At 42.3% G+C, this 15,093-nt stretch overlaps 1 protein-coding gene and 1 long non-coding RNA gene across 5 annotated transcripts in view; both read left to right on the plus strand.

The window, feature by feature from the left end:
- The window catches only part of LOC124881556, a 157,455-nt gene that overhangs the window by 23,757 nt on the left and 118,605 nt on the right, over positions 1-15,093 (plus strand). For 2 of the 4 annotated variants that reach the window (XM_047387169.1, XM_047387165.1), the window contains exons 4-5: positions 4,487-4,801; positions 9,525-9,815. The exons of 1 other annotated variant lie outside the window; for it this stretch is intronic. In XM_047387169.1, the coding sequence (XP_047243125.1) occupies positions 4,487-4,801; positions 9,525-9,815 (606 nt within the window). The remainder of the gene's footprint in view (positions 1-4,486; positions 4,802-9,524; positions 9,816-15,093) is intronic. One more of the 4 variants, XM_047387168.1, reaches the window with a different exon arrangement.
- On the plus strand, positions 12,169-14,187 carry LOC124881557. The gene is made up of 3 exons (XR_007041684.1): positions 12,169-12,292; positions 13,573-13,644; positions 13,999-14,187. It is a non-coding gene; the product is annotated as an uncharacterized LOC124881557 (long non-coding RNA).

The raw sequence follows: 15,093 nt of genomic DNA on the forward strand, positions 1-15,093 counted from the left end.
TAAACCTTCAACTTGTATGTTAGATCCAATCCCAACCAAATTATTTAAGGAAGTGTTCCCTCCAGATCGGAGTCAGGAGACATGCAGCACAGTCTGGACTGGGAATGATGGAGAATGGACGCCAAAGCGGAAGGCCAGGCGAATGGTTCTGCGAGCAAGTAAGGAGGAAGGAGGGCGAAGATCCGTTGCGAACAACACGAGGAGCGGCCAGATCGTCAGATTGAAGTCGAACATGACGTGGCTGAACATCAAAGTTCAGCTGCAGAACGGAGGGTCCCTTGGATGAAGATCTGTTAAAGCGGAGCCTTGAAGGATGATTGGCCGGGGGAGATATGCAGACTTGACGCTGATTGGTGGAGCGGAGCCGCATTGAGGAGTAATTAGACGAAGCAGGAGGTGATGGTGAGTCTTCCATGTTAAATTTTTATTTAAACTCCATTTGTCTAACAGATTCCAGTTTGTTCATGTAATTGAGAAATCCTCTTCAAACTCCAGTTTGGTACTAGTGGAGTACCGCAGGGTTCAGTGCTTGGGCCAATTATCTTCACTATATACGTACATGTTTGGTAAATTGGTAAAATTAAAAGGCACCATGGGATACATTTCCAGTGTTATGCTAATGATACTCAGCTTTATTTATCCAAAAGTCCTGATGAGCCGATAAGCCCAACCAGTTAGATAGATTACAGGCATGCCATGAAGACATAAAAACTTGGACTTTAAATTTTCTGCTTCTAATTTCAGACAAGATTGAAGTTGACATCTAGGAACCGGAATCTATAAAAAAGAAATTGCTTAGTCCATCAAATAATGTGTACGTCATTAAATTGACCTCTGGTGACAAAGTAAAAAACCTCGGTGTTATTTTTGACATTTAAATATAAATCCCATATTAAAACAGTTTCTAGGATTTCCTTCTTTCACTTCCGAATATTGCGGAAATTAGAAATATTCTGTACAGTAGTGAAAAACTAGTCCATGCATTTGTTGCTTCAAGGCTGGACTATTGTAATTCTTTACTATCAGGATGTCCACAAAATGCAGTTAAAAGCCTTCAGCTGATTCAAAATGCTGCAGCAGAGTTCTGATGAAAATTAAAAAGAGAGATCATATTTCCCCTACTTTAGCTTCCCTTCGTTGGCTCCCTGTTAAATCCAGAATAGAATTTAAAATTCTCCTCCTCACATATAAAGCCCTTAATGATCTAGCTCCATCATACATCAGAGATCTGATTGGTCCATATGTTCCTAACAGAGCACTTCGTTCTCAGACTGCAGGTTTACTGATGGTTCCTAGAGTCTCTAGAAGTAGAATGGGAGGCAGATCCTTTAGTTATCAGGATCCTCTCCTGTGGAACCAGCTCCCAGTTTTAGTCCGTGAGGCAGACACCCTGTCTACTTTTAAGGCTAGGCTTAAAACTTTCCTTTTTGATAAAGCTTATATTTAGAGTGGCTTAGGTTATCCTGAGTTATCTCTGTAGTTATGCTGCTATAGGATTAGGCTGCTGGAAGACATACTGCCACTTTCCCTCACTCTGCTACTTTCTCATACTACTCTCCAATTTTGCGTTATTTGCTGTTATTTCAGCTTTTAACGTTATCTTCTCCTTTTGTTTTTTCTCTTTTAGAAGCTACACTTGGCCTGGAGTTTAGCTGTGGCACCTTTCTGGAGGGGGCCATCGGCCAAGCTGCTGCTGCCAACAAATTAATGCTGACCTTATACCGATGAAAAACTTGGCCCTGTCTTTCAGTGTTTAACCCTGTCTCTCTCCTGGACATAGCTACTGGCTGAGCTTCTACTGTGACTAACTATGTGCTCTCTACCTGCAACCTCCTTCTGTTACCACAGTTGTGTAACATGGTGGCTTTTAAAGTATGTTTAAAGAAGTGAAGTTATCACTGCAGTCTGTACCATCACAGACACACCAACAGCAACAAAGCTTATTCTAAAATTCAACACAAACAAAACCAAACTTCATGAAGTGAAAAACGTTTGGGTTATTTCATTCTAAATCACTTCTATCTCTCTCTGTCCAAAACCTAACCTCATGAACCGTGCTGAGGAAACGTTATCCGGGGCGACGAAGTTTGAAGAAACATCCTCTGTGAGCAAACGGTTAGCTTCGGCTAACCTCCGTAGCTGTCTGCCAACAAACTGCACAGTTACTGTAACCACGGTCTCTGTTGTCCTCCTTCCAGACTGGGAAAACCGCTCCACTCGGCTTTGTAGAGACCGCGTCTCTGCAGGGAATTCTCTGGAACACAGTTTGCTTCTGCAGGCCTCAGAGAGAAAGCAAAGCAATGCTTATACCTTAATTTCCCCTTTTTATGAATGAATACCGGGTACACAAACAGTAATTCATCCGTACTTAACTCGGTGCATATGATCGATGATCGTAGGACACCCTTGGATCCAGTTTGAAGAGTTTATGTCTGTTTGCCAGCAAAGAGACAATAGCGTGCTGCCTCTCTGGCCAGGCTGCTGCAGCAGGAAGAAGGTTCTGGGTTCAAAGCCCATTTGGGTCCTTTCTTTGTACAGTAAGAACAATCTTAATGGCATAAGAATCTCTGTTTGTGGGTTTAGTATGAATGATGAAAATAATCAAAATATCTTAAATCCTGAATGAGATTAAAATATGTTTCACTGTATTTTTTCAGTTAATTTTATCTTAAAGAAGATTTATTGATGTTAAATTGTGTAAAACTGTTCTTTTACCTGAGTAACAAACAGATGAGCTGCTATAAAGGATTTGCTCTGTTGTATCATTTGTGATGCTTTGAAATATCTCTTTAAATGTTCAGTGTGTTTTTATAACTGTATTATTTAGTTAATGTTTGGTTGTATCTCACAGGTTCATGATGCTGTTGATGACGACAGTGAACTATGAAAATTATGGAGAACGTTCTGCTGCTGCCACACTCAGCTGACCTTCATCACATCAAATACAGATGAGCCCATTTATGTTCAGTTCTGACAATAATTTATGATGAAGGAAAACCAAAAATCTCTGGATTTGTTCACATACTAAAATCCCTCTGGAAGCAGACACACAGATCCTAAATCAGACAACAGAAACTCATCACACAGCACTGAGTTAACGTGTCGTTGTCTCTATCTCACCATAGAGATGCTGAACAGCCAAACAGAGGCAGATAAATCTAATATCACAATTAAATGTAGACCTGTTCCCAGTGAAACTTCAAAATCATCCTTTGAGCAATCAAAGACACATCAAATGGACACATTCATGCAGCAAACTGTCTATGGCATTTATCCCTTAAACCAAATAAAATATTTTATTACTCTAATAATATTAATAATTTCCTCTGATAAAAATGTAACCATTCAAGTCCATGCATCTGAGTAGGAAGAACAGTGAATAAAGAACATAATCATTAAAGTTCAGTTTGCTTCACTCTGATCTATTCTGATGCATTCTGGTCCAAACCAGACAGCTAGCATCTCTTCTTCTACTGATGTGTCTGGTTGTAGCATGAGGTCACTAATAAATGTCAACTCAAGAGGGGGGAGTTGGGTTCTCATAGGCCAGCTCAAAGGTAGTGCATTCTGGGATTTGTAGTATAGGTGGTGAATGGGCTGTTTACTAGTGGGCCAGCTCACAGGCAGTGCATTATGGGATTTGTAGTATAGGTGGTGAATGGGCTGTTTACTAGTGGGCCAGCTCTAATAGACCTTTAGAATTAACTGATGGGCTAAATTTGACCCGCGGGTCTGAGTCTGATACCTGTGCTGTCATTTGTCCACTTTAACCTGTTTGGATTCTGTTCTGACTCGGTTTAACTGCTCTGTCTGCAGAGTCTCAGAGCTGCTGGGTGTTGGTGGACTGACTGCAGCTCATACATCACAGTTCCTCTTTGGCTGTTCATGCTCAGGAAATGACAACAGTTTGTACAAATAAGCGGCGAGTGTTGGTGTGAAGATCTTTCTTTAATTCAATCATAAAGAGGAAATAACATCACTACTTTCAGATCTGCAGCAGAGAAAAGTCTCTCAGTGTTCATCAGCTAACAGAAGGACAAGAGATGTTGGGTCTGGTTCTGGAACTGGTTCTGATCGTTGTGCTTCAGTTTGAAGGTAAAGATCTGTTTTCTTTCACGGAACCTGAGAGAAATTAAGGGACACTTTGATTTACTACAATATTTTATGAGATATGAGAATTAACATATAGTTTTAACAGGAGTTAATCTGTGTAGCATGAATTATTCAATCAGGTTTTGACCAAATATATAAGAATATTTTCAGAAAATTTGGATTCATATTTTTTTCTTTTGTCTCAAACTTCTAACCTCATAGGGATTAAAATAGTTTCATAAACTATATTGCAAATAAAGACATTACCATTATAACAATTAATCCAACTTAATATGAAATAAATAAATGACAACATATTTCATTTTACCTTCATGATTGTGTTTGTGGAGGATGAAGTGTGTAAAACTACATTGTGTCTTTGTCTCTGCTGCAGGGACCAGTGGAGTAGAACTTCATCTCTATCACAGAGCTGGAGATGATGTTGTTCTACCTTGTAGAAGTTCTTCATCTTCTTACTCGTGCTCCAATGTTGACTGGTTTTACAGCAGAGATCCAAGCACAAGCATTTCATTGGAGGTTGAGGATGGAAAAGTTGTTGAGAGTTCACCTCGAGCTGCCAGGTTAAATGTGGACAGTAACTGCTCTCTGATCATCAACAACATCACTGCTGAGGATGCTGGAGGTTACTTCTGTGGACTTGGTTCAGGAAACACCTATGATTTCACCGTGCTTCTGGATGTTTTGACCAGTGAGTATGTAGACTTGAAAGATTTGACACAGTTAGACTTTTTCCTTCTGACTAAGATTGTGAAATACTTGTGTTGGACAGATGTTTCTGACATCAACAGTTATGATGAATATCTGATGAATATTTGATGCAGTCAGAAGTTAAAATGTTGTTCTGTCAGAGTGAGAAACAATTATTTATTCAGCACTGTGTGATGGTGTTGGGTCATCCATTTTGTGTCTAATGGACGACTGAGCTGCGCAGCTCGACATGCGCCGCAGCAACGGTCGTTGGAGCTCTGATGTCTTTAGAGTTTATAAAAATCTGAGGAAACAAACTTTTAGCCACCATTTCCAAGTCCTGGTTTACGATGTAAGGGGCAATCTCTGCAGAAATAGAAGCTCGCCGGCGGGCTTACTTTTCCTCCACACGGCCATTCCTGGAAGAGCTTGAAAGCTGGAAATCTGTTTGATACAAGAAGATCAGAAGATTCATATTCCCCGATCGAAAACTGTCCGACGCAACCCAGGAACAGGTGAAACCCACAGAGGTTTGTTCCAAAGGAGACGACTTTCCCTCCTTTTTTTTTAGTCGACTGTAACGGTTTCTAATATTTTTCCCGTTTTGGACGGATTAGAAGTTGACCGTTTTTGAGTCGATCACGGACCCGTGACACTCTGGTCCTTTTTTTCAGATCCACGGCCCATCCTCAAGCCGGTGAAGAGAAGAAATCCTCAAAGTAATTTTGTTCTTTTTATATTAAATCGATAGGTGTATTTAGAGGTCCCCTCCTTGAACCGCCACTTTAACGTGGTGGAGGGGTTTGAGAGCTCGAATGATCCTAGAGGCTATGTTGTCTGGGGCTTAAATGCCCCTGGTAGGGTCTCCAATGGCAAACAAGCTCTAGGTGACGGGTCAGACAAAGAGCGGTTCAAGAACCCCTCATGACAACTACCAAATTGAGTCATGTGACGTCGTCCAGTACGGCGGAGCCAGGGTCCCACCCTGGAGCCTGGCCTGGGGTCGGGACTCGTCGGAGAGCGGCTGGAGGCTGGGTTGCTTAGGCTGGCTCTAGGGATGAGGAATGTCACCTCGCTGGTGGAGAAGGAGCCAGAGCTTGTGCTGGAGGTCAAGCGATATTGACTAGAAATAGTCGGGCTCTCCTCGAGAGGGGCTGGGCTTTCTTCTACTCTGGAGTGGCCCACGGGGAGAGGCGGCAGGCTGGGGTGGGTTTGCTTGTTCCTCAAACCTGGTGGTGGACACCGGTAGTATGGGACGCTGTCAAGGTGAAGAAGGAGTCTTATTGGCTGTGGTTGGCTTGTGGGACTCCTGAGGCAGCTGACGGGTACCGTGAGGCCAAGCGTGCCGCGGCCCACGCAGTGGCAGAGGCAAAAACTCGGACCTGGGAGGAGTTCGGTTAGGCCATGGAGAAGGACTACCGGTTGGCCTCAAAGCAATTCTGGTGCCTCAGGAGGAGGAAGCAGTGCTTCACCAACACTGTTTACAGTGGGGAGGGAGGCTGCTGACCTCGACTGGGGACATTATTAGGCGGTGGAAGGAGTACTTCGAGGATCTCCTCAATCCTGCCATCACACATTCCCTGGTGAAAACAGAGGCTGGGGACTCGGGGTTGGACTGTTTCATCATCCAGGCTGGGAGGTGGTTAAATAGCTCCGCGGTGGCAGGGCTTGGGGGGTGTATGAGATCCGCCCTGAGTACCTTAAGTCTCTGGATGTTGTTGGGCTGTCATGGTTGACATGCCTCTTCAACATTGTGTGGCAGTCGGGGACAGTGCCTCTGGACTGACAGACTGGGGTGGTGGTCCCCCTTCATAAGAAGGGTGACCGGAGGGTGTGTTCCAACTACAGGGGGGTTACACTCCTCAACCTCCCTGGTAAGGCTTATGCCAGGGTATTGGAGAGGAGAGTCGAACCTCGGCTTCAAGAGGAGCAGTGTGGTTTTTGTCCCGGCCGTGGAACACTGGACCAGCTCTATACCCTCTACAGCGTACTCGAGGGTTCATGGGAGTTTACCCAACTGATCCACATGTGTTTTGAGGACCTGGAGAAAGCATTCAGCTCTGTCCCTCGTGATGCCCTGTGGGGGGTGCTCCAGCAGTATGGAATCGAGAGCCCTTTACTAGGGGCCATCCGGTCTCCGTACAAGTGGAGCAGGAGTTTGGCTCACATTGCTGGCACTAAGTCGGACCTGTTCCTGGTGCAGGTTGGACTCCGGCAGGGCTGCCCTTTGTCACCAGTCCTGTTCATAACTTTTACGGACAGGATTTCTAGGCACAGCCAAGGGCCGGAGGGGGTCTGGTTTGGGGACCAGAGGATTTCGTCTGGTAGCCAAGACCTACAGCATGCGCTGCGGCGGTTCGCAGCCAAATGTGAAGCGGCTGGGATGAGGATCAGCTCCTCCAAGTCCAAGGCCATGGTTCTTGACCAGAAAAGGGTGGCTTGTCCTATCCTATGTAGGTTGTAGGGGAGTTCCTGCCTCAAGTGGATGAGTTTAAGTATCTCGGGGTCTTGTTCACGAGTGGGGGAAGAACGGAGTGGGAGATTGACAGACAAATCGATGCGGCTGCTGCAATAATGGAGTCGCTGTACCGGTCCGATGTGGTGAAGAGAGAGCTGAGCCGAAAAGCAAAGCTCTCGATTTACCGGTCGGTCTACGTTCCTCACCTATGGTCATGAACGTCGGGTCATGACCGAAAGAACGAGATCCTGGATACAAGCGGCTGAAATGAGCTTCCTCCGTAGGGTGGCCGGGCACTCCCTTAGAGATAGGGTGAGGAGCTCGGCCATCCGAGAGGGGCTCGGAGTAGAGCCGCTGCTCTTCCACATCGAGAGGAGCCAGTTGAGGTAGCTCGGGCATCTATACCAGATGTCTCCTGGACGCCTTCCTCGGGAGGTGTTCCAGGCACGTCCCACCGGGAGGAGGCCCAGGGGACAACCCAGGACACGCTGGAGGGACTATGTCTCTCGGCTGGCCTGGGAACGCCTTGGGCTCTCCCCGGAGGAGCTGGAGGAGGTGTCCGGGGAAAGGGATGTCTGGGAGTCTCTGCTGAGTCTGCTGTTCCCGCGACCCCTTTTCCCAGATAAAGCAGAAGACGACGAGTATGAGTACGACAAGTATTTAGATGTCTGGGCAGGGTGAGGCAGAGTTAAGGTGAATTAGGATCACCATTAGTTAATCTCAGGTATTAACTTGTTGCATGAAATAAGGATTGAAGTGTTTATGCTGAACTGGTTTGATTAAACTGTCTGAATACTGTGGAAGCGCAACGAGCGGTTGCTCAAGTTGGATGCGTTCGTCCTGCTGATTGCCAATCAGCCAGGAGTTAAAGCTGAACTTTGGAGGTTTTTTATTTGAAACAGACTGCAGTCTGGACCTCGTGTCCTGGCCACTCCATTGTTCGTCCCATCATTTATTATCCTTGGGGTTTTTCCACCGAGCCTCAGAGTTTTACAACCTTTGTTTGAGATTTGGGGCTATCGGCTGATAGTGGCTAAGGGGCGTGGCACTACCATTGTACCAGCTGATAGCTGCTGACGAGACGCCCACACGGTGAAAGGCTTCACAGCGTCGTGGTTTTTCATCATCTTTCCAAGTTAATCCAAATATTTGTGTTATTCTCATTTGTCCAACTGTTGTTCTGATCTACCCTCAGCACACATCCTTATTTTTGATTATTAGTGTGAGACGTTTTTGTAGAATAGTGCGTATTTAGTTAGGTGAACGTTGTTGGACCAGAATAGTTTAGCTGTAAGAGGGACTATTGGTTTAATAAATGTTCACACAGATAAAAAGACAGCAATTATGTTTATTTTGTGGAAGAGTAATTATCTGTCAAGATAAGGTTAGAATTCCACCATTTGGTCAAGCGGTTGATAACATAGTGACATTTGGTTTGGTTTTGGTTAATAATTATTAATTATAATTAACTAGATGTAATTAATTGCTGTGAGCCCTATAATCACACCACCAGAGTGTATCTCTGATCTTTATTTGTAAGAAATTATTTTTGGTCAGAATTTATTTGTTTTAAATTATGATTTTTAATTAAAATATTTTGATAAGTTTTTATAATCAATAATCATAAATCTTACAATGGCTTCAATCAAACATTACAGTCCACACACTTGGTTTAACTATATAGTCAATTATCTGATATTAAACAGGTATTTTCATTTAATTAATGATTATTTATACCTAACAATGATCAAATGAAACTCACAATGTGGTTTTTAAATTTTATTTCTGCCCCAACTGTGTTTTTGTTGAGTTATCTTTGTTGGGTGTCTGCTGCTTCCTGGTTGAGCTAAAGGTGGGGCCGAGCTTTTAGGACCCGACATCAGCTGACATCAGGAAGTAGGTTCATCAGAATGAACGTTGTGCTGAGCTGCTGTGAGGCTGTTTAGATTCAATTAGTTTATCTTGTATTGTGTGTGGTTCAATGGTTTGATCAAACCTCTATCTTTTACATTTATTTGTAAAGATTTCTTGATTTGTTCCATCATGCTGATGAATACCTGATCAGATCTGCAATATTACTGCAGATCAATCACCAAGTAACATGTAGACAACATCTAATGTTTCATCAAAGAGGTTATTTGTAAATCTTTCTTATTTTTTATTCTACTCTTCGCAGCCTGAGATAAAGTTGTCTTTTTTTAGAGTTTTAGAGAAAGTTACTTCTGCATCTTTCAGACTGAGACAACAGTTTTTATTTTTCTTCCAGTCTCTCCATCTCCACCAGAGGATGATCCAACAAAGGATGGAGATGTCACATTAAACTGTTCTCTGGAGAGATTCAGTGGGTTGAATCCGTGTCCAGAGAACAGCTTCCTCTGGGTGGATGAGACAGGAACTGGGCTGACTGGTGAAGGTGTTGGGTTCAAGTTAGGACCAAGGAGATGTGCTTCCTCTCTAACTGTGCAGCATCAGAGTGGCACCAACAGAACATACACCTGCCGGTTTGTTGTAGAGAACAGCGTGAAGGTAGAAGCTCACTACACAGCTGTGTTTAAAGGTATGATCACTTTATTTACTGAGGAAATTTGATAAAAAGCAGAAATTACTAGAATTTTATGTGATTATTTATATTTTTTAAGTGTGTATCACTCCTCTTTTTAGATAGATTGGACTATATCTCGTAAACAAAACCATCTGTTTGATGGTGTAATTAAGGTATTTAAGCTCTATGTGTGATAATAGCCTGGCTTTAAAATAAATTGATAAATAGATTGCAGTTGTTTATTGCCCTAAAACCATAATATCATCTGACCAACACCATCTGTGTTCAAAGGTGTCATCTTAGTAGGGCAAAGGTTGAATAAATGTGTGTTATTACATCTATACTATGTAGGTCTGTTGAAATCAAGTGATCTCTGTTTAAATTTTAGTTTGCATCATATTTTTTGTTTTCAAATGTGCATTGAATGTTTTGTAATGTTTGACTCTTTTACCAGCTGTTCCTGTCAATAACACAATCATCATCATCATCATCATCATCCTTGGATCAGTGATCGGGGTTCTGCTGCTGCTGGTTGTTCTTGCTGCTGTTTTTGTCAAAGTCAGGAAAACCAGCGTTAAAGAGGATCACAGAACCACAGCAGGTACTGTATTTCCTTCAGAACCATAGCAGGTACTGGATCTTTTAATAGAAGTTTATTCAACTTTTACTATTTATTGACACACAAGTCTTTATTAGTGTAAAAACAAGAAAATAACTTTCAACACAGTTAAAAAGGGGGGCTTCCCTCTGTGTCTCTGCTGGCCCTGGATGTAAGGTGGTGAACGTTCCTGTTGGCTGAAATGTTCTTCTGGAACAGAACATTTAAAACAGAAACATCACACTGACCCCCACAAGCAGGATTAGATATGTTGCCTTGTCCCTCTGTGGCATGATTAGAACCTGAAGTGACCCTCAGTGGAAGGAACTGAAGTGTCTGTTTTATGGCACCATCTGCAGCAAGCAGAGGAGGTTACAGGATGTGTAGTAGTAGGCGGAATGGAGTTGTCTGGACCATTAGAAGCTGGAGCAGAAACGTCGGCCACATTCTTGGAGACCGGAACAGACGTGGCCGGCTGATCATCTTTGGTAATGGGGGAGAAGGTTTTTGCAAGAGCTTTCTGACACTCAGCTGTGCGTGGAGGTCAGCCTGACTATTTCTAGCCCTTATCACTTAACACTAGGACTTCCTAGTGTTAAACACTACTAGAACTTCTGAGCTCGTCAATTTGACGGCGACCATTCTGAATGCGAGGGCGGTGATGACATCATCGCATTCCATTGGCCAGAATGCTCAAGGTTTTCTTGCACGCCATAAAATTATGGTTTTGACAAGGATTGATTATAGTATTTCATCAAAAACCTATTACAAATCTTCTCCTAAAACTCTGCGGGCCTCAGCCACAGTGGAGCCCTGAATGTGGATAAGCATTTCGGCATCCACCAAGCAGAGGAATGCGGTCTGGGCATCTTGGATCTGGTGCTTTGAGTCAAGGTTGGTTCCTCTGCCTCTGTCAACACGTTCTGGCTCTGACACCTCCCGTTCTTCCTCCCCTACCACTGTCCACACAGTGCCATCCTTTCCTATGTCCTCCTCCGTCTCAGGTGTGAACTTGTCTTGTGATGAAGATGCTTTAAGGTGCAGAATAGGTTGTTGTTACTAGGCTACTATACCTATTTATGACCTAATTTATTGTTTATTTCTTTGTCCATTATCAGCACCTTAATTTTTATATAATATAATAATCTATATAAACAGTAAATAGATTATTAATTTACTAATCTGTAAACTATAGCCTAAAATGATAAAATCCTTACATATGCTAGTTTTTTACTACCTTGAAAAAAATGCATCACCACCTCCTGCTGATGGGACGACTCGTCTTTTTTTAGACGGGATGAGGCTTACTCTCTGACTCGCTGTCACTGGAACTGACTACTGACCAAGAGTCATCAGAATCCCTATCACCCAGAGAATCACACTCATCTGATTTAATAATACAAATGTAATAATCTAAAGCGTGGATTTTTATAATGATAATGTTGCCAAAAATGGCCGTAATAACAAAATCGACAGAGCAGCCACTGTTGGTTGAAAACAAAACTGAAGCTAAGCACAGTGTTGTCCTGTTTGCTAAATTAGAGGCTCCAGTCATATACTCCCTCATTAGCACTAACACCATGACAAATGTGAGCTTTATATTTACAACTCTACAGAGATTTCATTGTTCGCTGGAGAGTCGGTGGTCCATTTCTCTCCTCTTGCAGAAACTGTCCTGAAATAATCCATGTTCATGTCCATGCTCATGTCTGTTTTTACATCTAACACAAGTGAAAGACTTTTCTCAGAATAAGGAAGAACTGTTTCCATAGTTACCACAGTGCAGTGCACTCATAGTAGTTCAAAATAGCAGATGTCTGGTGTAAAAATTTATTATGATTTCTTTTCTTCTGTTTCAGGAAATCAAGATTCAATCCATGAAAGTTGTGACTATGTGAGTATTGACACACTCAAATACATTTTCTATAGAGTTATCAGACTGCAAAGGAATTTATTTTCATATGTTTAAGAATGGTTGGAAGATGGTGACTACATTTGAACATTAAAACAGTTCTGATACTTCTGCATCATGTTTGCTGCTCATGAAATGTAAAATGACAGGAAATAAATGCAGATGCTTCCTCTTTTCTAAACTTGTCAGCCAATGAAAAATGATAACACTTAGTTTTCAGTCATCACACATTTAGCTACAATATACAGTTCATGATAGAAGCGTACGCTGTGTTCTTGACTTAAAATACTTAGGTGTTAATGTCAGTGTGAAATGTAACGTTTGGTGCGCAGCTCTGTAGGAAGACCAGACACAACTGTGTACAGAAGCTGAGAGACTTTGACAGGACAGGTCCCAGGTTCAACTACCTGCCTGAACTTTTTATTCAAAGTCTTCTCCATCCTCTGACCATCATTTCTGGCTAGTAATTGTAAAATGTTAAAACTGTATAGTTTTTAGTAACATTTTAATAACCAGTTCAAGTTTCAAATTCCCAACTGTTCCCTACCTTCTGTCTACCCATTGTGGGAACTTGGGTCATTCCATGACCTCCATGGACCGATAGTGTCACATGACCCAGATTGACTGTAGCTTGAGCTTTAGACAGATGACCTCACATCTGACCCTAGGATACTCTGGTACACAGACGAGGTCATGGTTGGCTCAATAGCTGTAAACTGTCCAGTATTCTTTGAGGACACCTCTGAAACAAGCCCATATTATCAGTCCTCCACCACTGTGCTTGACAGTTGGAATGAGGTGTTTGTGGTCATACGATGTCTCCAGACATGATACTGTGCAAACCTCTCTACTTTGGCCTCATCTATCTAAAGGACATTGTTCCATCAGTGTTTTGCTTCTTTTAGAGCCAACTTTGCAAACTACAAGTCCAGAAAACTCGATTTGATAGGGTGGGGACTGCTAAAAAACATTAAACCTTTGTTTGGTTGGTTTGGTTCACTTTCACGCTGTGTTTTAGAACGTAGACCAAACTGCCTGGACAAATGAATGCAGTTAGAACAGGTCCTCATTGAGGCCATATCACAAGAATCTGCCCAGTATGAACTGTGGTCATAGCAGCCAGCTGTCCAGCATGTTGCTCTGTAGACTCCTTGGTAGAAGACATAATGTATCCTGATGAGACAATCCAAGGTAAATAAAATAAGAGACAAAATGATGTAGCACCCCACTAGTATATTTATCTACTATCCATTTGTTCTCAGGATGATGTGGAGTCCAACCAGACCTATGCCAATGTTGATTATTTTAAACGCAAAACCTCTCGGAATATAAAGGTAAGGTTGCAATTGTATAACAGTCCCATATTTAAATTTGCTTGTTGTTTGATTTTGTGACATTAAAAAATGATACAAATTTAATCTAAGCTGCTGATAGAAGATTGAGTGAATTCATCTTTTTACTTGACATTATTAAATGTAACATAGAATGATTCCAATTTCTCCCTATATTTGCAAAGGAGTGTTATTTTACTTCAACATCTTAAACCATTAAAATCACGTTAATGTGGGTCAGACTAAACTGTGTCTTACATTTTGCACACGGTTTGAAAATATGTTAAACGACCACATACCTACAAGTGGAAACTCTTTCTAATGGAACTGAAACAGTTTGTGGTTTGTGTGCTGCAGGTCTAACAGGATGAAGACACTGACTTATTCTGCTGTCAGGACTAAAAAGAAGAGAGAGGCGGACATCGATCCCAGCGGTCTCTACAGCTACATCACTAAGTCACAATTAACCAATTAGGGAAATAAGACGTCTCATCACACCCCCGTCTTTTAATAAACCTGTTTACAGGAAGTGAACCGTTGGGTATTGCACTTTTTTTTTCAGTTGAATTTAGGTGTTCATAATCGTTATGATAGAGCTTTGTTATATTTTTTTCGTTGTCCGATGAGCTAACCCCTCCCTCCTACTTCCCCATATCTAAAGGGATTGCTCAATCCAGCTCTCCATCCAACGGGTCCGGACTTCCCTAAACCTGAAAGGTCTTACTGAGCAGGTTTACTGAAAGTTCTGTTTAAGCTGGTGTCGGGAAATGACTCGCCTAGCCTCTGACAGCCTTCATCCAAAAGTCTCGCCCTTCTTCAACTGGAGGTCCAGGCGACTGAGTAGCCTCTCAGTCATCCACACCTTCGACAGTCACTTTTGTTCACGGCTGCTCATTCCGTAATGTACAACTGGCTCTTGGTATATAGGCTAGGTTAATTTTAGTAGCTCAGCACGAGCCCCAAGGGCGCTGTTTTAACAAACTTGACTAAGGCAACCTATAAAAACCTCCTAAAATATCTTAGAACCAGGCAACAAGACTTTTTACCACCAATGAAAAACCAACAGTACGGTGACTCAAATAATTGAATGTCCACGATTTAACTAGAATTTTATATGCTTTCTTTAATTAGTAACGCTTTTGCAGGAGTCAGTAACAGCTTAAATTCGGCAACACAAAATAATTTCAATAATAGAAATGAATCAATCAACTCAACCTGTCTTTCCCTGATGCTGAAACTAGTGAGTTTGGAGAAGCTTTGAAGACGGAGGCTCATCCATGAACCTGATGGAGAAGATTCTTCTGGTAACAACGAGTGGTTTCTTGAAGGGAATACGACTTAATCTTCAGTTTTCTTCCTTTAAGTGGCAGGCACTGATGCTCCAGGCTTTGATGGTTAAACAGGATCTTTATTGTTATTTGTCTCCGAAGACAGTAGTTTCCAGAGGCTGAA

Source organism: Girardinichthys multiradiatus, chromosome 15 (assembly GCF_021462225.1).
Source record: "Girardinichthys multiradiatus isolate DD_20200921_A chromosome 15, DD_fGirMul_XY1, whole genome shotgun sequence".
NCBI lineage: Eukaryota > Metazoa > Chordata > Actinopteri > Cyprinodontiformes > Goodeidae > Girardinichthys > Girardinichthys multiradiatus.